General features: G+C 42.7%; 1 protein-coding gene across 1 annotated transcript in view; it reads right to left on the bottom strand.

Moving 5' to 3' along the window:
- Positions 1-17606, bottom strand: part of EEPD1 (endonuclease/exonuclease/phosphatase family domain containing 1) — a 62505-nt gene that overhangs the window by 26626 nt on the left and 18273 nt on the right. The window contains exon 2 of the mRNA XM_058029560.1: positions 3052-3103. Coding sequence (XP_057885543.1) covers positions 3052-3103 — 52 coding nt within the window. The remainder of the gene's footprint in view (positions 1-3051; positions 3104-17606) is intronic.

Genomic DNA, 17606 nt, shown 5'->3' with positions numbered 1-17606 from the left:
ATGTGACCTGGTTCACTGAAATAAATTATTATTTTCCCATTCCTCCTAACAGCAGTAAGCGTGGTGCTGGGGCTCAGCTCCACAAGCAGCACCCTGTCTGTGGTGCTTGCAGGAGACTGCGGCACCCCAGAAAAACAAACCAGCTCATGAACAGCATCCAAGGGTCAGTCCAGCTTGTCCCAGTCCTGGAGAGGCTGTAATTAAACCCTGGCAATCATGCCTCCTGTTTTGGCAACACAAGGCATTAATGCCACCAGTGTGGTAGATCTTGGGCTTAAAGGGCCATTTTGGCCCAATTTGCCAAAACCTTTGGGTTTAGGAAATTAAATAAATGGAGTCTTTGCATGACATAAAGCTTCTCACCACACTGTGAGAAGCTTTACGTCATGCAAAAACTCCATTTGTTTAGTTCATTTTCAATAGTCAAGGTGGAAGAAACATTTAAAGACACTTAAATACCTAAGACAGAACAGCACAAAATCCTTTTCCAGCAAGCAACACCCCAGCAGTTCAAGCAAGTTCTCCCAGCCTGCTCCAACAGTCCACTGGCTTCATGTGCCTCCCCTCGCAGTCTGCCTGTGTTATTCATGGCCAGAATAATTTTATGGCACTGCCTCGAGGCCCTGGTTCTCCAGAGACTTGCTGCACATGCATCCAATTTCAACGTGGTTTGATTTCATAGAGCTTATCTGCAGCCCCTAAGTCTGTTCAGCAGGGGGCTGCTGCTCACTCCGGGATTCCATGCAAGTGTCAAAAATATATAAGACCACTTTCAAAACTGGGCAGCAAATTTTAGAAACAAGAAAGTTTCCAAAGTTCAAAACCATCTACGACAGACTGGAAAGTGTCCTACAGGAAAAACAGTTTTAAGTTATCATGTCCATAGCTACTTTAAAAGAAACTTCCCTTTGAAAATCAGAAAAACCCATTTTAGAGTAAATATGAAAATATTATCATTTAATAATGTTCTGTATTCCTGCAGTATAATGCTGATAAATAATGACTTACAAATACAAAACAAAGCACAGTGTTCTCAAAACCTGACTCTGCAAGCAGGCTGGACAAGGGATTTTGTTCTATTCTGTGGGCTTCTTTCCCCTCCTGTACTTAAAAAATAAAGACAGCAAATTTCTTTGAACTTACATAATTCAAGCCTGTTATTTTCCATAGGGCTAAACTGGCCTTGTAAATTCTTTAAGCTTGGCATTGTATGAAAGCAGATATCAAATATTCAGAGAGCTCAATTTAGAAAGATCATTTTTCTGAGGCTGAGCCTTTCTGAAGAACTTCCTGCAGCGCTTCAGACAATGCCTCAAACTGCCATTCCCACCAGGCTGAGATCACTTAACCTTGCCAGGCCATGTTTTTGGAGGCATTGGGCCAAAGGGAAGTACAGGTCTGGTGGGAAGGGTACAGGGTATGAGGAGCCAGAGGATCCAACTGCTGCAAACAATGAAAATTTGCTAAGATCAACCTGATTTCCACAATGAGTGGTTGAGAACCGTGTCTTGTTCATGTGTGAAAAATGACAATGTCTCATGCGTAGTCCTGTGTCACTGCCTTTTATCAAAATCTACCTCTTCAAGTCAAAATCAGAGTTGACAAACACCAGTGAAGAGATGCCCCACGTCACTGTCATATTTTCTGAAAAAATCCCTTTTCCAGGATTTCTTCTCCTGGGAAGCTGAGAAGCCTCCAAGAAAAATGAAAACAATAATTATCTCATTTGCTTCTCCATGTTTTGCTGCTTTGAAATGTGGTTGGAGATTATTTATCCAACATGTGAATTGCTTTTACTTAGTGATCAATCACAGTCAGGCTGTGTCGAACTCTGAGGAGTCAGTCACGAGTTTTTCATTAGTATCTTGTTAAGCCTTCTGTAAGAATCCTTTCTCTATTCTTTAGTATTGCTTTAGTACAACACTCTGTAATATAAGATAATATCATAAAATAATAAATTGGCCTTCTAAGAACATGGAGTCAGATTCTCAATTCCTCCTTCACCCTGGGGACCCAGCAATGACCACAGCCCTGTGTGAATTAACTGGGGTGTACAAAGGATCTTGGTGAAATGCATCTCCAGTCAGTGGCAAAGCACAAGGCTGAAGCCCCCAGCTGCTCTATCTTTACTCATTGTTTCTAGAGTACCCAGCAGAAGCAGCCCGAGCACAGCACTGCAGGACATCCTCCCTCACACAGACAAGGATGTGTCCAAGGCAGGAGAAGGGTTGCTCCTTCCTCCCTGAGCCTTTCCACACTACTCAGAGGTACAGAGGGGCTGCTTGGATCAGGACCAGCTCAATGCCTGCTCTAGGACAGCAGTTTTTCCAACGGGGCTCAGAATCCACTTGTTTTCTTTGCATGCTAAAAGGTCTCTCATGCTGCCTCACAGCTGGCTCCTTGCTCTTGAGGTGAAGTTGTTGGTGTAGAAAGTGAGGGTGAGCCACTGGTCCCAGTATGGGCACTGGGAGTCCAGTCCTACTTGCCAGGCCAGAAGAATCATAAAGCAGAAAGAAATTTGGTTCTTCATCCAGAAGCAGGCCATCATAGGACAGTTTGGGTTGGAAGGGACCTTAAAAGATCATCTGGTTCCAACCCTCATGCCATGGGAGGGACACCTTTCACCAGACCAGGTAGCTCAGAGCCCCATCCAGCCTGGCCTTGAACACTTCTAGGAACGAGGCATCCACAGCCCTGAGGGACCTGTTCAAGTGCCTTCTCACCCCTACAGTAAAGAATTTCTTCCACTTATCTGACCTGAGCCTGCTGTGCTTGCAACACCCTTGGATGAAGAGCAACACTGGATTTATCAGTTACTGATTATTATTAAGCATTGCTTACCCTGAGCTTGCTGTAAAATCAGAAAACACCAAAAGCACACAGTCAGCTTAGACAAAACATTGACCCTCTGCCTTCATGCACTATGTAGCTAGGAAAACATCCTATTCTATGCAGCATGGTATTCCATGAAGTTAGGAAGAACAACTAACACAGAGGGCTTTAAGAGCTTAAATCTGTTACAATAATTGCATTAGATGTATTTTTAAATACCTTTTCCAATGCTTCTCTGTCAGCCAGCTCCTGCACAGCCAAAAGCTTGATACTGTAAGAAAAAACAGAGAGAAAAAGAGAATTAATCACTCTACTGCAAGCATTACAGAAATGGAAGAAACAGCAGAACTGCAGCACTGTTTTTATCCTATCTATCTCTTGAAAAAAGAAATACAAGAAATGCTCATGATGAAACAAAACAAAGCAAGAGAAACGGTGACACTTTGTTTGCCTTGAATTAGCTGTCACAAGCAGATTTTTTGGTTTCTAAGTTACAAGCATATCTGAATTTGCCTGACAGAGAAACTGCATCAATCATTACTATTGCAATATCCCAAATTAACACCAAAGGATCTTCTGAATGACAAACACAGAAAATTATTCCAGACATTTCTATCAGTTGTAGTCAACTTTGTTCCTCAGTGTCAACAGGTTTCTATCAATCCCAAAAAACCATTCCCAGGGATTCACAATATTACATATGAGGTGCAGGAATTAAGACAACCCAGCTCAGAGGGAGAAGAAATTTGAGGGAGAGATGAGGGAAATGTGCACCACCATTTAAAGTTAGGGTAGAAAGGTAATCCTCAATTATTATTCTTGTAATGCCCTTTGTTAATCAATCCCAAATTTCTTCATCTACTGAATCTTTTCTAGGTTTACCTCTAGGGGCTAAATCCTGCACCCTGAATTTCATTCACTTCAACAAGGTTATGAGATTCACTCAAATAGGATTCTACACCTGTCTTGCAACTGCACAGGCTCACTTCCCTTACCCAGTCTTAAACCCAGTCACTTAATATATTATCCTTGAACTCCAGAGGATAATTTCCTTTACCCAGGGTTACAAAAACATTTTTATGGCAACAGAAGAATTAAATGATGCATATAAATATTGTTTAAATTACTCTCACCACCCTGCACACAGACACAGTAAAAAGTCAGTATAGTTAAAAGCTTATATTCAAGAGGGTGTGAATAGTCAACACAGAAGCCTGCCAAAGGATATAATACAAAAAGTTTTATTAGCCTTTCAAATCCTCAGAGCAATACTGCATAATTCTTGAGCATCCACTGACACCTCATATGCTAATTATATACATCCATCCTGCAAGAGCAGCTGGCAAAGCATAGTTTTAGTCCTGTCTTTCTATGGCTTCCCACTGCAGGTATTCACAGCCTAATCCCTAAGCACCAATGTGCTTTCACTTTAATGGACTTCTAGCTTTCAGTGTCTTCAAGGTATCATAAAAAGCCTATACCATATGAATTATAAAATAGCCACAGACAATGAATTTCTAGTCTGCAGAGACTATTATTACTAAGACAAAGAGGGTGGAGATGGTTCAGAAAACAGTGGGATAATCAGAAAAATGAAAAAGGTGTTCCATTAAAGCCCAACCACTGTGGTAGCAGGGGACGTGTGATTTGGTGTTACTGTTTGGTGAACACACTAGGCTGCACACACACAAATTCAGCTGAAGGCAGCTAGGGAAAGTACAAAACCAATACAAGGTATTTGTAAACATAATTTTCCTTGCAATTCAGCCAGCATGCAAAATAAAAATGGGCCGGGCAGCAAGCAAAGAAGGCAGTTCCATTTAAAAAACACCTCAGTGCTGTGTCCAACTCAGAAGCAGCCTTAGCTGACGCACCTTGGAGAACAATAACCCCGGCAGGAACAATACAGGCACAGTCAAGACCTCCCTCTGAATTCGGGAATCACCTCATTTTGAATTACTCACCTCTGTTGCAGCGCATTTGAGAAATACACTGGACAGCTGAGAGGGAGGTAGGCTAACACACACAGGGATGCACTCAGGGTGCTCACCTGGCTGCTGTAAAGGCAGCTTCAAGTCTATGCATACATGGGTTGGGGGTATGCAAATTACTGTTGTCTTTTTCTTTTTGAAGCTAGACTTTCTGATTACTTAATCAAATCAGTCAAGGCTGTGGATGCCTCTACCATTTGACTGATTTATTTCTAGAATGTTATATGTGAGTTATGTGACACTCAATAGCTACAGAAGAAAGATGTAGACTGCCCTAAAAGCAAGTACCACTTTCATTAAAAATCATCATTTCACTGTAAAAACCTACCTTCCTTCCCATTTACACTTACACCTGTAAAGCCCCACAAGAACTTTTTCAACTGCTATGTATTTATTTTTTTTAAAGTATCCAGTCACAGAAAAGCAAGTAAGGAAACAGGACGCAGGAATCTTTTTACTTTATTTCGTTATATTATGGAGATGCTGTACCCTTGTTCAAGGTGAAGAAACCATACAAAGGGTTTACCTCTTGCAGAGATACCGCACATGCAGGGTCAGAATCAAATCTCAATTCAAAGCTGCTGCATGATTTGCAGCAACATTGGTTTGATTCCTGGAGAGAAAAAGACTTCCTCTGCTGTTACAAATTAAAAATCAATGTTTGCCCAGTACTTTACTCTTTTCTCCTCAGGTGACACCTGAAAATACCTCAGGTATTTTTTCTTGGTCAAAAGGAATCTGCAAACACAAGAATCAGCTGCAAGATCCTTCTTTCCTTAAAGCACCATCACAGACACTCTCTCTGTCCATTGCATTACAGCCTGGAAAATTGCTCTTGATAACCAGTTATTTACTGCTATTTCTTCCAGCAGTTTCAAGCAACATTAGTACGTGCTACTTCGATGCAATGTCAGCTTGGAAATGCAGCTTCTTCCAAGGCTGCTGCTGTGGGCATTTGATGCTTCAAAAAGATTTCAGGTGCTTATTTAGGCACTACATCAGCAATCTTACAACCACTGAGAGCAGCTCATAAATTCATTTGCTGTTTGTAGCTTTTTGATTCAACAAGGATTTCAAAGGAGATGTGAATACAGACAGTAACTGGGGAAAAAGAGGGGGAGGAATTCTCCAATTAAGAAAAACTCAAAGGAAATGCAAATAGTTACCAAAAGCCAAAGCTGAAGCCCAAGCTCTTGCAGTCCACAATACAACACTGAAGTACTACTCCATTTATGTATATCCTTGGCATTATTTCTTTCATCCTCAACCATGTTGTGCAACTACTAACTCATGGAAAACGTTGTAGAAAAGTCATATTTCCCAAAGAAACCTTATGACTCCTGGAGAGTCTGCTCTAACTTCCCAGCTTTAAAATGTACTGGTTAAGAAGCTGTAATATGAGTAACTATACTGAAAATGCCTCTGCTTGAATATGAAACCCCTATTATAAATACTCACTGACTGAATTACTTACACGATCTATTTAAACAAAGCTATTGAAATTAATATCCTGGCACCCCAGGCACACTGAAAATACTTGAAAACATGCAGTGATCAGGATGAAGGACTCTCCTCCAGCACTGAAAATATGCAAACATGATGTGCTGTCAAGGAAACATGACTCCCTCTTTTTTTGGCCATGGGTGACGCACGGCATTCTCCTCTAAGGGAATTCCTTTTGGTTTCCAGAAGATTAGTCACAGTGCTGAGCAAATGCCTACAGCTTCAACACATTTCTACACCTCAGGGTATCATTGCAATCCTTTCCTCAAAGTCTTCCTACTCAAAAACAAGTAGCATTGGGTTTCTCTTTTTAATCCCATGTACCCAGGAGTAATTTAAGTCATTCTGGCATTCTTTTGCAACGCTGCAAACTTGCAGATAGGTCCCTTGCCTGCTGATGGCTTCCTGTTCATCCTGAGCCATCAGGGCCACATTTAATTTGCACTGAGCTTCACTTCCCAGCTTGAATTCACATTGCCCACAAAATCCCATCTGCTCTTGCAGTGGGGAATGTTGGGGCTCTCCTAAGAACCACTAGAGGGGCATTTGTCTGCAAACCAGTGAACCTATGGCTCTGCAGCAAGGCAGATGGGATGGTCTGAGACTGCTGCACAAGGCAGATCCCAGCTCCATCCATGCAGAATGCACCTCAGGAAGAGAAGCTGCTTCCTCCAAAATCAGTTTGAAGGGGTAGGAAGGTTTTTAGAGTTACAGTCCATTTCTGGACCACCCCTGCACAGAACTAGAGCTGCAGCCATTACAGACACAGGTCACCTGGCCGCCACTGTCAAGAGAGAGGGTCCCCAGAGCAGAGCATCAGTGAGCACAGTGACCTATTTCTGCTGAGCTGAGCACAGCATGGAGCTGGTAATTTTGAGGAAAGGGAAAAGAGGAGAAAGTGAGGAAAATGTGAAGCATTAAGTTCAGCAATCAGAGACTCAGTGAAGTGTTTAAGCGAACACTTGGCCTCAGTATGGTGCCCTACAAAAGCTCAATTACATACCTTTGCTCGAGGCCTGAGTTTTTCTAAAACTCTCGTGCTTTCTATCAGCCAGTGCATAAGCCTAAAGTTAACAACATTGAGAAATGCCATTTGCCTTCTCTTGCTTTTCTGTCGCCTTCTTCAGCATACAGCTGCACCAAATCTTGCTTCAGCTACTCACAGACATTATAAATAGCCCATGCAAAAACCACTCGATCCCAAACCATTTTGAGCAACATAAAATAATTCCTTTCTCCCATTCCTCTAGTCTACATACTCTTCCTCTTTGCTCTTGAGATAAGATCCCACAAACATATTATGGCCCATGGTGAAGTTTTAGGGAACACTTATATATCTAAGAGTAGAGCATGAATGCATGTAACTGAAGTGTTTACTGACAGACACATATGTGTTAGTTAGTTAACAAAAAGAACAGGACAAAACCACTTGGGCCACCAAATTTGTATGTCAAAATTGTATCTGCAAACCTATCCAAACTGGCCTTGCTTCTAAATCTATTCTGCTCTAAGAGATGGGCATGAAATGTGAGAGTTGGACTAAAAAAAGAAAAAAAACGCAGCTGAGCTGTGCTAATGGTACCTGGGAGGGAGCACTCTCCATCAGCTGCCTGCTCTCCCCATTCCTCACCTTAATCTCCACTTGTGCTGTTGAAAGGGCACACTCACCACCATTCACAGTCCCTGTTTTTCCTTTGGCATTGCTGGATGATGGGGCGAGTAACAATAAGGATGGGGAAGCACCCCATGCATGTATGTGTTCCCTGTGAGGGCTGTGGTGGTCCCTGCTGCCCCAGCTGTCAACAGCCTGAGGTTAAGGGCTGTGATTAACTCTTTTCTGATTGTTTTAAGCATAGTTAGATGCTTAGAGAAATAGATGGAGAGCAGGGAAAGATAACAGCCCAAAAGTGGCAAACACAGATAAACACAGATCTTGCAGATCCTTGTGGCTTAAACAGGTGTGAGGAGATGTGGGGGGGAGTGGTGTGTATAGAAGGGGTGGGTTTGGAGGTTTTTTTTTGTTTCTTTTTTTTTTTTTTTTTTTTTTTTTCTGTTTGGCTGTTTGTTTTAAATATAAACCTGCTGCTGGACCTTGTTGCTAATGACTAATGGGACCCAGGCTTCTCTTCCCGACTCTGCCTGCCCCTGTGATGAATACCTTGCACAAGGGTAGGTCAAAGAACAGGCTCCCACCAAGAGCACCTAGCAGAGTAAGTTTAACACAGTGAGATGATGGGAAGCAAGTCTGAGCACGCTGGGGCTGCAAAGGGATCTGTGGCACTCAGTTTTTGGGCCTGCCCACGCTGACCAGGGCAATGGGTCACCTAAGTGGGATGCCTTCACAGTGAAGGAGCAACTTTTAAGGCTTTCATCAATGCATGCACTGTAAAAATACATCTTATTTTTGCTGGCATATCCCATTTACAAAGTAGTCATTTCCCCCCAAGACCCTGTTTACTCACACCCCCATAAAAACAAAAGCAGAAGGAGGAAAGAAAAGCATGCTCAATGACTTTCAGCCTCGTATACTTCCTTCATCTACCCCTGTGAAGCTGGATGAGGAAAAAATCCCCAGTTTCTCCTTTTCCAATAAAAGCATCTGCATCTTCTCAATCACTCCTTAAATGGAAGGAAAAACTGTGTCCAGTGCCACATCTTAACGGCTGCTGGAAGCCACCAGAGAGTTTCTGAAATCAGCTTAAGGGCTTGGATGGGAATACCATGCCATATTGCTTTGGGACTAACTGCCAGCTAATGACACAACAAAATATGTTGGAAGATTCTCAGGAAAAAATGTATCCACAGTAAGAAGAAATAATGATAAAATCAGGGAGCTGCATTTCCTACATATTAAATGTATTTATATTTATCTGTACTATAGATACACATAAAACAGATCATATACATGTTATATATAATTTTTAAAACATTCATATATATACACAACTATAAAATAGGTGAATTTATTTAGGCTACTTTTTTTGCAGCTCCCTCATTGGGATGAAAGCAGATACTCTTCAAAGTCTAGTCATTGCTGATTTGCCTGCAGCATGGTCTGAAACCAAAAAGCAGATCAAGGCACTGCAGTTGGAAAGGGAACCAGGAGTAAATGGAAGGAGCAGAGAAGCCAAAATCCATCAAGCAAATTGGCAATGCAGTGCAGGCCACACAAACACTCCCACCCTGACGTTTGCATTCATGGATCCTATTACATTATGTGAGTGATTGAAGTATTTGTCACAGGGAGAAAGGAAACTGTAACGGAACTAGAAGAAGGAAAACATGAATTATGGATGGTTACTACTGAGAGTTGAAGGGGGAGAACAGCAGCATTACAAGGCAAGAGGCAATTGAAATAGTTAATTTCTTTCTTTTCCTATTTCAGTGGTGCCCTGGATTCAGGGATGCTCTCCTTGTGCTGTTCTCTGCCCCAAATTTGCAGCAAAGCCATCCCTTTGCAGGACCTATGAACTTTGCACTGAGTATCTGATTTATGTTCATGTGATGCTGTGGTTTCAGTGCAGCTGTATCATTGCAGGGACAGAATGATGATTCATAAACTTGAGCATTGTGCATTCCCAAGGCATGAGAGAAAAACCAAAAAGGCTGCAAGAACAGCAACCTTCTTCCTAGACTCCTGGAAGGGAATACAACATTCTCACAATGACCCAAACCACAACCAACTGCAGGAAACACGTGAATGATCATGTATGATGAAACCTGGAAGCCTTCTTGACCACCTCCTTGGAAACACCCAACCCAAGCTATTTCCAAATGGATGAAATCCATGCTGCTGTGCATACAGACTTCCACTAAATCAGTAAGCAGGTCACACTCAGCAAAATTAAGAGGGGAGCTGCTCAAAACTCAGAGAATCTCTGCGAGGCTAAAGAAACATCACCCTTATCCATCTACCCAGAAAAGGTGTCTCCTGAGTTGTGAGGCAGTGATGCTTTATCAGGACACTTGTGCAAATTCTGGGAGGTTCTATCAGAGAGAGTAATTTAGGAGCAACTGGGAAGACTCCCATTTACCTCTTTCTCCACACAGAGGATCAGATCTTGAGCCTAATTGTTTCCTTTTTTCACGTGAGGGGGGAGAAGACAGGGGGGAAGAGACTTTCTACCTGTATAAAGTCTCTGAGAAGATTGCCTCAAACTTTAACACTAGAGGAAGTGCCAGAAGGGTCATCCTTTGGGTGCATGCAATGCACATGTAAATACTGTTCTTTCTTTCATTAGTAGGTTCATAAATCTGCATTTGAGGTGCAGAGTACCTTGAAGTCTCAAGCACTGTGCTAACTGTACTTTTCAGAAATGCTTGATTAAGTTAGAGGCCATCCTATGGCCTTTTCTCTTGATATCCTGTTATTAATCTTTTCTGTCCTTCTCCAATTTGGTCTCTGCAAACTGGTGCAATGCCAAGAGAGTGGCAGCAGTTAGAAAAGTAAAAGTCAGGGAAGACTTCCAAGGTCCTCAGAAGAAATGCTGGTTATTAAGGGCTGGGATACATTGCACTTGATTGAACAGAATCAAAGCTGATTCCTGAGAGGCAAAGGTTAATTAGGCAAATGGCTCAAAAGGATCAATCTGTTCTAACCCATTATTTGTTGATTTTTTTTTTTTTAATTTTAAAAGAGTTTAAAATAGACTAGGCAGCTGAAAATATGTCCCAAATTCCCAAATGCATGAGATGAAACCACAAAAGGCCTGAGACTGCCAGGAACATAATGACTACAAAATAGTAACCTAATGAATAAAGAAACAGTAAATCAAATACCTGTATTAAATTATACTAAACACGGCAATCTTGTCCATGCATAAATACTACCAGGAACCAATTACATACAGTGGCAATGCAGCTGAACTCCCAAAATGATTCAAAACTCAGGGTGACAGTCCAGCAGGCTTCTTTGTCACCACCTCCACTGATTGCTCCTGTGACAAACACTTCACTACATGATAATTCAGGCAACAGAAGAGAGTACTACTGCAAGTGGCGTGTCTGGGTGTATGTGTGTTATATTTATGCACAAAAAATTACACCAGTTGTTGCAACTCCCTTCTGACAGACAGCAAACCAAAATCAGTTTGCTGCATTAAAAACAAAAGGGGGGGGAGTTGCCTTTTAATTCATATAATGATAAAATGCACTTTTCCTCCTCAGTATTTAATTTCTTATTATATTTAGCTAAGAACAATAATGTCTTCATCCAAACCAGTTCACCTTATGCTCAGTTGTTTTGAAGTTGGGCAAAATCCTCCATATAATGTCCACAGTCACAGGATTTTATTTTTTAATTTTTCAAAAGATGCCTTTTTTCCTTATAATTCTGCAGGAAGAGAAAGACTCACAGAGAATGTTGTGTCTGTGGCAACATTGATTTCTTCTGAGTCATTAAACTGGACATGAACAGCTTATTTAACTTGCACTGAATTATTCAAATCTGTCCAATAAGGGACGAGGATCAACACTGAAAACAAAACTTTAGAAGGTCATAAAAATCAAAGGTGACTTACAGCTTCCAAATATAGGCATTATGTTATAGTGTACGTAGTCTCTGGCATTTGGCTCTTTTTCTGGATTTTCTGAATCATTCCTTGCTGGGGTAGAGTCTCCTAGTTCCAGAAACAGCACCTTTTCCCACCCAATCCTGCCCTACTGCAGCAGTGGAAAAACTGAGTAGTCTCTAGTTAAATAAATGGATATGCTTGGAAAGGGCACACCACCACACTACCGTTCTGCCATGAATTACAAAGCTTCCAGCAAAATTATGGGGCCTTGGGATGCAAAGTGGTTAATTGGGATTCTACTTGAAAAATATGCTTCTGTGTCCCTGCAAAATAAAATGTGATTTGAAACAGCCCACGTCCCTTTCTCCGCTAGGTACGTGAACCATATGCCATCAAGCTGTCATGTGAAAGCTCGTCATGGCCCTTTATTCAGCCTCAGAAACCTAAGGCAGTATTACTTTGCTATACATGCACAGCCTCATCTCAGAGAAATGAGTTTACACAGTGAAAGGCAGTTTGCTTTGCAAAATACTTGCTCAAGAGCAATGGTGCAGCCTTATGGCAGTACAACTACGATCAGCTGGTAACACCTGAGCGCCGCTAAGATTTATCCTGATGTTGTGCAAAGAGTATTGAAGCTTCCTGGCTGAATCTGGATACAGAACTCTGCATATTTTTACAGCACGCTCTTAAGAAAGAGATTGACCCTCAAGAGCTGGCTCCTACCTCGAAGAGGCTGGCGAAGCGCCACAGCCATTGTGCATTTCATATGCACATCTTTTGCAGAAGACTTCATGCCAAAATGGAATTGTTTAAGTGGTGGAAGACACTGAACACTGGATATTAAAACATAAGAATGTACATAAGTAATGCTCCAAGAGACCCTACAAAATTACTGAGAGGCACTGTGATGAGGGAAAAGGAGAAACCAAGAGCAGTGCTTTGGTCAAGCACTTTTCTCCATGGCTCTTTCATGAGCAGCTTATCTTGTCTCACAAATTCAAGGACATTTTGACAAAAAGGCTAAAATGAAGTGCATCATTATAACAGGTGGGAAACAAAGCAGAAACTGCATTAGCAGACAGCCCGTATGTTTTAGGGACTTCCCACTCTGTGGCCAAAAGCCAGCCCACCTGTATTCCTAGAGTGGAGCTTGGGAAGGTGGTGACAAGACCTTGACACCAGTGCTCTGCAAGGGCAAGGGGCAGGCATCCAAAGACTTGTCAAGGTGACTGAGATCTTGTTGCCGTGAGAGGGGGGAAAGTGTGGGTTTAACAAGGTAACACTCATGCATTATGCCTCCAACAAAAGTCTCCAGAGCAGGCCTAGCCTAACGCTATCGAGTCTGCATGTCAACACAGTGCAGCGTCAGTCAGCACAGCCATCTGCTGCTCCACACACAGGAATGGCGTCAGGACCCACCGCCAACAACTGGGGTGCTCTCCTTACAGCATCTATCCCAGATGGTGAAGGAAAGGTCACAATAGATGAGGATTCCTCAAAACTGTCACTCAGCTAGCCCACGCGAAGGTTACTGCAAACAGAGCACCCAAGCTTTGAATGAACATGAATACTCACCCTCCTAAAACAGAGGTCAATTGCACAGTCCAAAACAAAAAGTGAAGAAATGGAAAACTGTGAAGAGGAGCGGGCCAGAGGCAGCAAAGGCAGAAAATCAGTTTTGCATACCAGTGAAGATGATACTCCTCCATCTTGCATGCACCCAAGCCTTTAAATGTCAGAAAAGGCACAGAAAACATCTCAGCCTTCTGTCAGTCTTCACTACTATTTACAAGTGGTGTTGATCTTAAGCCATAAAGAATTTTGTTTACACTGATGTAACACTACACTCTTGTGTTGCCAGAAATACAAAGAATATTGTAGCCAGAAAACAACAGTCACCCAATACTGAGGTTGCATCTGCAAGAGCCCACAGAAAGCACAAATTAGATAAGAAAACTACCTGTCAAATAAGGGTAAGAAGTTAAAAGCCTTCTTTCCAAGAGCTAATTAACAAAAGTATCCTATCAGCTCCATCTACAACATCACATGATACTGCATTAGAAAAGGGAATTTAGCTTATGGGGCATTTGGAGTGCCATTTATATAACTTTAACCCAAATAACAGAGCAGACGGTCTATCAGTCCAGTTGTTTTGTACTTCAGTAATGACTTTGAAGTGTGATGAGGGTTATGTGAAGCTTAAGCCTCTGGTTAGCCAAAAGCCACAACTGCATATAGCCTGTGCTCCGAGTATCGGAGTACCACGGAAAGGTTGGGATTTAAACCTCCCGTGGATGCATCACATAGCTGTAACTCTAATCCAGGAGCAAATGCAATCCGTCCTCAGCTCTCAAAGTCAGAAAAACTGGCTGAGTCGACACTCTCCCGGCCAACAGCTGTCCTCAAACCAGCCTCTGCTCAGTTTGCTGGCAGACATACACCAAGCAGAAGGGACAGACCATGCAAAAAGAAAGTAGAAGCAATGCAAACATGCAGGCAGGCAGACTATGGCCTATTTCCACAGGCTGCTACCTTTCACTTTTTGCACTGCATCTCAGAAAATTCCTTGAGACTGTGTGTGGCAAAGAGAAGACACTTCTACTAACCAAATCCTGTGTTCCTGTCTCTAGAGTACTGCAGAGCCACAAACACAGGAGCATTGGTCAAAAGAGACCATTTGATGCAGCAGTGTCCTCAACGCAGGGCTACCATGATGTCAGCTGTAGTCTTGAAAACCTCTAAAACACTAAGACACCATGACCTTGAGATAACATCTTCCAGTGCTGCACCAGCTTCTGACTGAGGAAGCTTCTTTTAATGTCTGTTTTAAAGATCCCAAACCAACCAACTGCCCACTTGTAAAGCAGGGCAGGTTATTTTACCTGCAGTGCTGAGCTATGGGCTACCATTCAAGCTTCACAAGGTCAGTGACACAGCTGAGTTTCTTCAGGATCTTCTGGATTCAAGGGCTACCATCTGCTACAGTGGCCACTCCCTCAAATTACACACTCTATACAGCATAATAACTTATTACTCATCATAAAGGATAATTATCCTGCATGGCAAATATCTGCTGCCACAAACGGTCTTTGTTGACAGAGGAACAGGCTTATCTTACCAGATACAGGGGTCAAGTAATGTTTTTCTTTCCCCTGCCCCAACAGCAGCTTGTGCCAGATTCTTTAAAGACACATGGTAAGGATGGCAAAGAGTTTTTCCACTTTCCCTGCTGCTCTCATCTCTCATAACAGGATGTCACCTCTGTCCACATAAGCATCTCATCTGGGGGTTCCCAGGCTCTCTGGGCTGCAGCCTGCTGTCAAGATTGAAGCTGCCCTCCACATCAGATGACATGCTGTTGTGAAATATTTGACCAAAACATACACAAAAGGGATGTCTCACCAACGACGAGACCACAGTCAAATCAGTCACACCCCAGGAATGAGGTAGGTGGAGGGCAACTAATCCTTTATTTGAGCTCCTGCCTAGTCCTAAACTGTGCGGCATTTTCTGGCTTGGGTTTATTAATGTGCCATGTTAAAAGTTTCCTTGAATAAAGCACAGCAGAAGGTTTTTCCCCTTGTTGTATAATGTGCTTAGCAAACAGCACAGTTGAGTTACTTTACATTCACTTATCACAGCAGCCTCTTTGTTCTAGTATCTTATGACTTTGAGATCAGGACAAACTCCATCAGTTAAGGAGCCTCATTAAAGTGATCTATTTGTCCTAGAGAGGAGGAAAAATCTTAAGTTTCTGTGATGGAAGTTATCACTGGGAGTTTTAAATTGTGGAATACTTGTATGTGGAAGAGTAAGTTTCAAATCAAGAGTGTTATATGTATACACACACAGAAGCTTATACTGCCTGTGACAATTGGCACTGTTACAAAGGCAGATCTTTTGGTCAATGTCTGCACAAACACTGTGCACAGCAGCCTGCCTGGTAAATGTTTCCCTGCAGCAGAGGTCTGTGCACAGAAGCATGACAGCTCACAGTTTCCCCTTGGTCCAAAGGAAAAGCCATGTCCTGTGGAAGCTCAAGAGGAATGCCATCAAAGTGGAGCCTCCTGAAACTCCAAGTGAATGGGCAGAACAGCAACGAAGCCAGAACCCCATGTAATTCCTAGAGCACTTCCTACAATTTCAAGAGCATGAGTCATGACTTTATAGCCAACAGAACCCCTGCATTTGTCAGAGTGTTCAAACAAATAAAAAGCAAACAAATGAGAATTAGTGTCAGTCTCCAAGTGCCCCTGAATTTGATAAGGAATAGTACAGCACAGCTGAACAAGGCAGGCAGAGCAGCATCATGCTGAAACACAACAGCACTGCCCAGGCACCTGCTCCCAGTGCCAGCACCAGGACCATGCTGGCCACATCCACCCTCCTGGGGTGACCCCATGGCAGGGCCCCATCTCCCTCACTGGGCAGCAGGACTGATCAAATGCCAGAGGTGACCACCCAGAAAACTCACCCCATGGCATGTTCCCACCACGCAGCAGCTCTCCTGCCTGGGTAATTTCAAGTTAATGTCTCCATACACCATTCCCTGTGGACTTGCACATGCTCTACAGAGGCAGCAAGCAGTGATGGCCCAAATAGCCAAGACATAGTCTGGTTGGCTGTCTCCTGCAGCTGCAGACAGCATGGTCTGAGCAGTCACCACTCCTGCTCAGCAAGCCGTATTCAGCAGCTGGTTAAGTGAAGCCAATTTACTTGGCAGACAAGAAGCTCCCAGATTAACCTGGATCAGCTCTGGGTGCTGAGAAAGAGTAACAAGAAGCTAGCAGGAGATCTCAGGGACATGTGCTGCTTCTTCTTCACAGATCAGAGTGTGCTTGAAGCCACAGAGAAGTGAGTGCACTCATCCAGCATCGTGTCAGAGACAAGGTGGGACGGACCCAGAGTGGCTACAGTTCCCAGCCAGTCTACTCCACTTAGACCACCTCATGTTGTAGCTCCTCATTTAGGCATTTTACAGTGCAGGAATGCGTACATTTATATAAGTGCTAATTATATTGTGTACAGGGCTCCTACTTCCCACTTAAGGACAGCATTAATGCATTATTCACTACTTCAGCATTTACTCTTCACTATTTGGATGATTCCTCTGATTTTTGTCATAGCCCCCCTTCCTCCTCCCTGTCGCCCACCACAGTTCAGTCAAATAGCTCCTAGCTAGAATCTTGATTACAAATTGCAAGCCCTGGTTTTCAGAGGATTAATTATGGAGGCAGAGGAAAAACCTGGTGGATGACAAGTGGTAGTTTAGAAGCCCAGGAGAGCAACAGGAAGTGTCAGTCTTCTTCTCAGCAAGGCCCTGTTAAGCAACAGAAGTCTGTTTCTTTCTCAAAGGGCATCAAATAAATCCCCAAACACTGAACAGCTGCAGCTTAATCCTACATGACCATATGCTGTTTAAAAAAGAAGCCAAAATAAATAAAAACTCAAACCAAAAGCAGAACACCTAAGAAATCACAAAAGCTGGGAGGATGTAAAGGGGCATTAATTTTATTTCAGAGCTCTCAATAAACACTAATGTCTGCAAACGGTAACAACTGCTGCAGTGCACAGCCAGCATGCAGGTATGTAACCAGTTACAATAAAAAGTTGTAGAAATGACTATTACATAAATTACAGAGGACTGCATCTATGGAGGAATTCTATTTAACCAGCCTGCTAGTATCCACTAAGAAAAAAAGGAAAGATTTAAGGTCTAAAGAACAGAGGACTTGTCATATCTGCTTTACCAGATGCATAATAG

Source organism: Melospiza georgiana, chromosome 1 (genome assembly GCF_028018845.1).
Source record: "Melospiza georgiana isolate bMelGeo1 chromosome 1, bMelGeo1.pri, whole genome shotgun sequence".
NCBI classification, from domain to species: Eukaryota; Metazoa; Chordata; class Aves; order Passeriformes; family Passerellidae; genus Melospiza; species Melospiza georgiana.
The sequence above is the reverse complement of the archived record's forward strand: the minus strand, read 5'-3'. Positions and strand labels throughout refer to the sequence as shown.